The sequence below is a fragment of the Hylobates moloch genome, unplaced genomic scaffold (assembly GCF_009828535.3).
Source record: "Hylobates moloch isolate HMO894 unplaced genomic scaffold, HMol_V3 SCAFFOLD_19, whole genome shotgun sequence".
Lineage (NCBI taxonomy): Eukaryota > Metazoa > Chordata > Mammalia > Primates > Hylobatidae > Hylobates > Hylobates moloch.
The window spans coordinates 33,682,666-33,691,952 of record NW_026652294.1 but is presented as its reverse complement, the minus strand read 5'-3'; the positions used below and the strand labels follow the sequence as shown (position 1 = coordinate 33,691,952).

General features: G+C 44.1%; 1 protein-coding gene across 2 annotated transcripts in view; it reads left to right on the top strand.

The window, feature by feature from the left end:
- PAFAH1B1 (platelet activating factor acetylhydrolase 1b regulatory subunit 1) overlaps positions 1–2,328 on the top strand; it is a 91,656-nt gene extending 89,328 nt beyond the window's left edge. For both annotated transcript variants that reach the window (XM_032139304.2, XM_032139305.2), the window contains 2 exons: positions 560–716; positions 2,099–2,328. In XM_032139304.2, the coding sequence (XP_031995195.1) occupies positions 560–716; positions 2,099–2,172 (231 nt within the window). In that variant the 3' untranslated portion in view covers positions 2,173–2,328. The remainder of the gene's footprint in view (positions 1–559; positions 717–2,098) is intronic.
- Positions 2,329–9,287: the final 6,959 nt, after the last annotated feature.

Genomic DNA, 9,287 nt, shown 5'->3' with positions numbered 1-9,287 from the left:
TGGATGGATGGATGATTGGATGGATGGATGGATGGATGATTAGATGGATGGATGCATGCATGGATGGATGGATGGATATATAGTGAATGCCTGTATATCCTTCACCTAGTTACCATTTGTTGGTTTTCCTTCATGTATGTGTGTATATTTTGCTGAAATCATTTGAGCGTTCTTTGGAGACATCGTAACACTTTACCCCCAAGTATTTTAGCATGAACCACCTAAGAACAAGGATAGTATATAAATAACCACAATAAAATTAATCACACTCAAGAAATTTACCATTGATAGACTACATAATCAGATTTGTTGTTGTTATTTCCATAATGCCCTGTGTGACTTCTTTTTAACCCTCATCCAGGACCCAGTCAGGGATTGTACATTATATTCGATGCTCATGTCTTATGGGTTTTCAATTTCCTTTAATCTAGAATCCCCTAGACTTTTATTTTCTTTTGGTCTTTTGATGTTTTTGGTATGTATAGTTTTATTGTATTATGAAATAGATGCTATTTAAACATTTTGCCTTTTACTGAGTCAAATAACTTTTGTTTTTAAGGTGGGTCATGATAACTGGGTACGTGGAGTTCTGTTCCATTCTGGGGGGAAGTTTATTTTGAGTTGTGCTGATGACAAGACCCTACGCGTGTGGGATTACAAGAACAAGCGATGCATGAAGACCCTCAATGCGCATGAACACTTTGTTACCTCCTTGGGTATGTACGCCTCGTGAGGTCTCTGAACATTAGATTTTGGAGTGCCAGACAAACAGTGTTTTACATAATCATGTGGACTTTGCCAGGTAAGAAATGACTGTGCTTTCAGAGCAGAAGAGAGAAGACAGATGAAAATTTTGTGGATTCTTACCATTTGTTTTAAATTCCCCTTTCCTCTTAACTCTTTCCATTGTTAGCCTTACAGTAAAAACATTACTTTCTCCACTGCACAACACTGGTTTTGGAAACCAGAATTTGTGAAGAGGTTACTTACCACTCTGATGGTTAATTTTTCTCCCCTATTAGTTTGTTTCTCAAACAAAATTTTCCTCAGCCTTTCCCTCTGGCAGGTGTATACTATCAGATACTAGAAACTCAGGAAATTGTATTTGATTTGAGTAAACATCCTCACTGTCATCTGGACTTGAATCTGGAATTTAAGGTACTGAATACAGTCAGGCATAATAAATGCACTAAAGTATAATGGACCGAAGCCTCGGTAAGATGGGCTAATACCTGCCTCACAGGATTGCTTCAAGGATTAGGCACAAAGATGGAGCATGTATGCCATGCCTGGAACATGTTCAGTAAATGGATATGGCGAGACTCTGTATTGTTAGATTTGAGCCCTGCTGTGCCTTTAGTCTCAGCTACTCAGGAGGCTGAGGCTGGAGGATTGCTTGAGCCCAGGAGTTCTGGGTTACAGTGTGCTGTGCTGATCGGATGTCTGCACTAAGTGCAGCATCAATATGGTGACCTCCTGGGAACAGGAGACTCCCAGGTTGCCCAAGGAAACAGAGCAGGTCAAAACTCCCTTGTCGATCAGTAGTGGGATCACACCTTGAAACAGCCACTGCACTCCAGCCTGGGCAACATAGTGAGACCCTGCCCCTCGAAAAAGAAAAAAAAAGATTTGAGCCCCATTTGGGATGGGCCAAACAGGAACAGGCGTTTTCATTGAGATGTTAATACAGGATTTGATCATTGAGTCTCAACTTCCCTAACTGAATTGGCAAACTAGATACCTTCTTGGGTTATGGTGTATTAGAGAAACACGAACACTCCTGGCATTTGGACTTTCTTGTTTTGTGGCTCATTAAAAATTTTATCTGGCTCAGTGTGATGGAGGGTTGGGACCGGGCAGGGTCTTGCTCTGTCACCCAGGCTAGAGTGCAGTGGTGCAGTCATGGCTCGCTGCAGCCTCGACTTCCCAGCTTAAACAGTTCTGCGTTAGTCTCCCGAGCAGCTGGGACTACAGGCACACACCACCATGCCCGGCTAACTTTTTTTTTAATTTTGTATTTTGTAGAGAGGGGGTCTCACTGTGTTTGTTGCCCAGGCTTACGTCTGATTTTTAAATAAACCATTTCTTTTTCTTTCAGATTTCCACAAGACGGCACCCTATGTCGTCACTGGCAGCGTAGATCAAACAGTAAAAGTGTGGGAGTGCCGTTGATTGCGTCTCCTTCGGCCCCTCCTCCCTCTTTTCCTCTGGATGCACTCTGATGATACCGTGGTTACCCCATTGAGCTCTGTTTAAATAAATATTGTCCTTTCATGTAAATTATTCTGGATGTAGATTGAGCTTATTAAATGTTACACACAAAGTATTCATGCATGGTGAATCCAAATTGTATACTGTAAATTTACATACGTTGTCTAGAAGTACCATAGGGGTTTAAAAACCTGGGCTGGCATTGGTCACACCAGGCCTACGAAGGCAGAAGTTGAATCAATTGAACTAGGGCACTAAACTGAATAGTTGACAGTGTCATTTTATGTTGGATTATTAATTCCTGTTTTTCTTTCTGCTATCTGTCGGTGCCTGACTTGATGGCCTCATTTGGGGAAAAGTGGTGGTTATTAGGGCTTTTTCTGAAATGTGTATCTATGTAACATCACTTAAGTGTGCTTAATAAATCTTCTTTAAGGATTTTAGATAATAAGGCTACAATTCAAAATCTTCTGAACCATCTATGTAATGAATGGGGATTATACATTGGAATTTTTGTCATGACACATTTGCCAAATCAGTAGGATATATTTGTTTTGGCAGCCTATCACGCAGAGGCTAGTGGTATATTTATGTAAGAAAATGACTGTAAATCTCAAGAAAAATCTCAGCAGCTAATAGCAACTCATTTATTTCATTTTGGTCTTAATGCTTTGTAAACAGGTCAAAAAATACTGTCATACTCTAAGCTTCTATTTTCCACACTAGACATCCTTCTAGTTGTATTCTCCATACTATTAGACTGTGTAGTGATGTGACTTCCAAGTAGAATTTAATCTTCCCATTGAGTGTGTCATGGTACAAATCACTATTTGTTTTTGGTGTTTTTTAGGGATGTGCAATGTGCATTACATAATGACAGAGAAATACTGAGAAGGTTCTGTGTGCCCATTTGAAAGGAGTGGGAGGAATACAGCAGTTTGTTTTTCAACATGAATCTGATATTGATTTAAACTGTGTTTCACTTACAGGTTTTAAAAAAATGGCAGGGTTTAATGGAGCGTGCATACAAATGTACTGTTTTCACCTTTTGTTTATATGTAAATGTTTGTAAGTATATGGGCCTATCTGTAAGTGGATAAGTCTATATGTGTGTATCATACACATCAACCTCCATGTCCTTAGTCCTGGGTTTTTGAAAAAGTGCTAAAACGGACAAGTAGAATAAATCTTGCTGTGGAATGCCATGCTTTAGACAAACCCTTTTTCATCTTAATGCTTCTGAAAACTAGGTCTGACTCTGGGGATTTTTTTCCAGCCGAAGGAAAATCACTTCCGTTATGTCCCCCTCTAGTTTAGCCGCTCGACGTTTTACACAGCCTAGATATGTTGTATATTTTGACCCAAAGTTACAAGTAGGTTTAAGAGAATTTTTACCCATGACTTTTGGAGCACTATTCCATTGTCAATTATTAATAAAGAATTCCATTGCTTAGCTAACCAACAGGTTTTTTTTGTTTCCAAGGAAGTTATTTGAAAAGTTAACAGAACAATGAGATAACAGTGACAGTTTAACAAAGATAAAATTCTGAATTGCATTTTATTCATTTGTGTACTATGTGATTTTTTAAATGTCCCCTTTAGTATTTAATGGAAATTTGGTTCCTTCAAAAGACAAAGGGTGAGAGTTAGCGTCCTGTAGATACACACAGAGACTAGGCCGTATATTAACTAGAAGCAGCTTTATGTCTAGCTTGTGTCTTTTTGTTTGTTTCTTTGCTTGTTTGTTTTTAGATTCCTGAGAGATGTCTCTGGAAGGGAAAGTTTTGAGAACTAATGGCTATTTTTGAGGACAAAAATTACATCTTAAGCTAATTCCTTAAATACATACAGTAGGTGAATTTTCAGGACAATATTGCCTCACAACCCTGCTTACATTGAAAAGTCTTTCTCCCTTAGCTCTTCTGACTGGATTTTTCTACAAAAACTATGGAAAATATCTTTGTTCTTGTTTGCTGCTATTTTCTGTCCCATTTTGAGAAATATAAATACATAGAAATGGTGCATCTTAACATTTGTTTGTACATGTATAAATGTCTTGTATTTTAATTCATTTTTAGCATGAATTGTTTAAGGGTAAGCCACAACATCTAGAAATCACTCAGATATTGAACAATAAAGGAGAATGGTACCGATGCAGGAGGAAGCAAGCGTGTCTTCCCCTGCAGCACACAGCGACTTGCGTTGACAAAGGAGGAGGAAACGATTACTCTGTAAACAAAGTTATCCTTACTTGGGAGATTGCCACAGCCTGCTGCTGAGTTGAGTTACCAGACATCCTCCATGTGAGAAGCAGCGAACATTGAATCTCAGGGATGGCCCACAACTGGGTCCACATGTAATGAGCCCTGTTTAATAACGAAGGGGTGGGGGAGAGCAGTCTGTCTACAACCTGGAATCAGATTTGCAAAGGCTTCCTGCACTGCTGTCTGACACTGTCCTGTTGATGCCCTTTCTGACTGTGTTCTCTGTTTTCTCTGTCTGCTGTCTAACCCTGTGCCTTGCCTGGGATAAGGACAATGATGAGGTTACTGGTTTGGATTGTAAGTAGAGGACTTTTATTAATTGGTTTAGAGGTTCACTGCTGCTTTGTCACTTTCTCAATCAAATTGGCCACTTATTTAAGAAATAAAAAGCTGGTAGAATTGCATCCTCAGATGATTATTGACTGTGTGTGTGTGTGAAAATAGACATTCCAGTGCCACCCAAATATGTATCTGTAACGTGCCCAAGAAATCCTAGCTGCGCTCTTGAGAGTGCAAGCCACGGAGACTGGTTTAGACATCGCGTGGAGCCTAGTTCCCTGTTGTCATGGCATCTTGCACTTTAGGAGACTAAGACCGTCCTGGTTCATCTGTGTGTGGTGTGACCAATGGTGTGCCCAGAGCACTACTCTCAAAATCACTAGTTAGTTAGCAAGTCGTCCCGGGCTGGGGAGCGTTCGCTGTAGTCTTTGGAAGCTTTGGCTTTAGATGTACCAAGCCCGGTCTCCCCACTGCCAGTGCCCTGCTCTCCCATTCGCCTCTTTCTGTTTCTGTGTGAACTTCCCAGTAATACCACTCGTTAAATAGATTTTCTTTAAACTTATTTAAAGAAAAACTATTTAAAAGTAAAGGATATTTTGTTGACATTGGTGGCTTGATCATCCTTAAGCAACTGAAGTTAAAATTGTTGAAGGAAAAGGCACTTAAATTGGTTACTCTTTCTTGTCCAGCTGTATGTAAGTCCAGTGTGTTCATTAATCTAGATGACGCAAAGAAGAATCTCCTGGTAGAGAAGCGACATGTAAAAAACTGGTGGAAAAAGGTTTTGGATTTTTTTTTTCCAGTGGGGTGGGGGGAGGGCAAGCTGGATTTACAGGTCACGGCTGGACTGAATAGGCCTTTCTATCTTCCCACTGTATCATGGAAGTCGCTGCTTGCTTGTACTGTCCATCCTTCAGGCATCCCTAAAGCTCACTCTGAAGATGTTAGAGACAAACACAAACTCTTCGAGTTAAAGTTGATCCCGACACTGACATGAACGCAAGCCTTGATCTCGTATGAACGTTGCAGAAGTGGTAATTGAGGAAAACAGTTCCCCAGATTGTAAGAGTTCACTGAAGATATTGACACAATTTTAAAAAATCAGTAAAGGAATGTATATAATATTGCTCTCGTGTTTTACAGTAAGATTTGTTGCTCTCAGACTGTGTAAAACAAAATTTATTCATGTTTTCTGCATATTAAAAAATCTTATTGTACCAATTGGTAAACTATTAAATGCCTATAAAACTAGATGTGATTTTTTTTTTTTTTTTGTCTTCCTTTGCACAGGGGAAATGCTGATAGAAAGTGGGGCTGAGTGTAGCTCCAGTCACAAAGAGTGACATGAATTGGTGTCAGGGCGGTAAGGCCTCATGAGCTGCTTTCCTTTAGGGCAGCACCCAAACTGGCTTTGCTGTCCCCCTTCACCTGGGTGGAGGAGGGAGTGCTGCACCCTGGGCCTTGCGGTGGCGTGCGTCTGCGGCACAGTCCAGCTCTCCCGCACCCTCCCAGCAGCCCATTCCGACTGTGGCTATCGCTGTGGCCAGAGAGCCAAAGCCAGGATGGCCGGTTACAGGCCCAAGACTAGATTCTTGGGGACAGAGTCTAGAGATAAGGGGCCCTGCCGGGCGCGGTGGCTCACGCCTGTAATCCCAGCTCTCAGGGAGGCAGAGACGGGAGGATAGCTTGAGCCCAGGAGTTCAGGACCTCTGGGCAATATAGCGAGACCCCGTTCTCCACAAAAATGAAAACAAAAGATACGGGGTCCTACTCCCTTTGTTCTGTTAGTGAGCCTCTTGCTCAGTGGTCTCGGATTCATGAAGGTAAATCCTTAATACTGTTGAATTTTGGTTGAAACATACTAAGTGTTCATCTTTGTCCCAGAAACCCCAGCTCTGCACTTTACACGTGGTTATATCTTTGTGGTGTATTCAGGGTACCCTACAAAGGACAGTTTGGTGATGTGCTGGTTCCTTTCTTACAGCTCAGCTGTTTTCCTGCCTCCTATTGGGAGTAGTAGCCTCCCCCAAAATAGGAGCTTGGCCCAGAGCAAAAAAGGAACGGGCCGGGCGCAGTGGCATGCCTGTAATCCCAGCACTTTGGGAGGCTGAGGCGGGCAGATTGCCTGAGCTCAGGAGTTCGACACCAGCCTGGGCAATACAGTGAAACCCCGTCTCTACTAAAAATACAAAAAGTTAGCCAGGCGTGGTAGCAGGCTCCTGTAGTCCCAGCTACTTGGGAGGCTGAGGCAGGAGAAACGCTTGAACCTGGGAGGCGGAGGTTGTAGTCAGCCGGGATCACACCACTGCACTCCAGCCTGGGTAATAAAGCAAGACCCTGGCTCAAAAAAGCAAGAAAAAACAAAGAAATTGGCCTGAAGTTAGTTCCCTGCACTTTTGCAGCTTTTCCATTTCCTTGCAAGACTGTTCCAGGCTGAGATCCAGATGACAGGGCCCCAGGGGCAGAGTTCTAACATTAGTATCACTATCCAGAAATGCTGTTAGCTGTTCAAAACCTGGCAAGTAACTCGCTAGCATGTAACAGCCTCAAACCTTCCAGGAGTCATGACTGCGTATGGCCTTTGATGCAGGGGGAGGGCAGCTGGCTGTGGCAGCTCTGTCTGTCCCTGCCTAGCCTGGTGAAACCCGACTTGTGTGCAGACACTTCTTAACTGCTGATATACCAGAAGCTCTAGGACAGGGATCCTCAAAGTGTGTTCCCTGGTTCAGCAGAGCAGCAGCACCTGGGAGCTCGTTAGAGACGCAGGTCGTAGGCCCCGCCTCAGAACCCCCGAATCGAAACGATGCAGCCTGCTTGCTTGATTTATTTATAATCTATTTTAACAAGCCCTTCCAATGATGGAGGCAGGCTCAGGTTTGAGAACCACCGAGCTAAATGATTCAGCTTCTCACCAAAGAAACTGGGGCACATCACTGGTCCCTTGGCCCCGCAGCTCAGGTTTGGATCCCAATCTTTCCTCTTTCATCCTTTTATTTATTTATTTTTGTTTATTTTTTGAGACGGAGTGTCACTCTGTTGCCCAGGCTTGAGTGCAGTGGGGTGATCTCAGCTCACTGCAATCTCTGCCTCCCAGGTTCAAGCAATTCTGCCTCAGTCTCCCAAGTAGCTGGGATTACAGGCGCGCGCCACTGTGCCCGGCTAATTTTTGTATTTTTAGTAGAGACAGAGTTTCACTATGTTGGCCAGGCTCGCCTTGAACTCCTGACCTTGTGATCTGCCCGCCTCGGCCTCCCAAAGTGCTGGGATTACATGTGTGAGCCACCGTGCCTGGCCTATCTTCACTTTGAACATGTGGAGTTTGTCCCTTTGTGACGATGTCCTATGATCTTCATTCCCACTTGGTCACCTGACCTTGACTCTGTCTGAAAAATAAAATAATGGCTTACTCCCACGAACGAGGGCATTTCACCTGCCATTCAAGGATGGCTGGACCTGCACTCTGGGGGGGGGGGTCCTGATTGATTTGGTGGTTTAGACCTTAGAGGTAGGGGAGAGGAAGATTTGGGCCACATCAGGATACCTCACTCTCCAGCTGCAGGATATATAGGAATTTCCTCAATTAAGTCTGTGTGTGTGTGACAGTCTCACTCTTGTTTCCCAGGCTGGAGTGCAGTGGCGCGATCTCGGCTCACTGCAACCTCAGCCTCCCGGGCTTCAAGTGATTCTCCTGCCTCAGCTTCCCAAGTAGCTGGGATTATAGGTGCCCGCCATCACATGCCTGGCTGATTTTTGTAATTTTAGTAGAGATGGGGTTTCAGCATGTTGGCCAGGCTGGTTTCGAACTCCTGGCCTCAAATGATCCGCCAGCCTCGGCTTCCCAAAGTGCTGGGAATACAGGCTTGAGCCACCGTGCCTGGCCCAGGACCCCACTTTTTAAAAAATTGAAACCTGTCACCTAAAAGAAGGGAAGGAGAAAGAGTGGATTTCACTCTAGAGCCTCCATTTGCTTTATGAAAACAGCCCCTTGTCATTTGGGTCGTCAAAAGATGTCTGAGGGCACTAATACGCTTAAAGGATCAGCCAGGAAATACTGGCCTCTCAGGTGACCAGGAGGCACAACGGTGATCAAACCCGATCGGTTCTCAGCTTCACAGGAGGCCCCGTTTTGAGAGGTGCATGAACGTGTGGCCCACGTTGACAGCGCTCAGGAGAGGGGAAAGCATGTTCGGACACATCGGTGAGAGCCAAAGAAGCTGCCGCTGGGCTGGGGCTGCTGGGCAGTCTGAGGTTCTGTAGCAGGGCACTCACTCGCTGGTGGCTGTCCCCGGGTGTCACCTAAAACTTCCAGGTCAGAAGCACCTGTTCTCCAGTTGGCTCAGGAAAACTGACAGACTCAGGGTTGGAATTTTTTTCTTTTCATAATTTCCAAGACGTACAGAGCTCTCCAAGCATCCCAAAAGGCGTATGTTCCTGGTGGGGCTGAGGGCCTGCTCTTGGAGACGGATGGCGAGCAGCGTCCAGCAGCTGTCGAGTGCTCAACTTCCCCTCTAGAGACAGGCTCTGCCTCTCAAG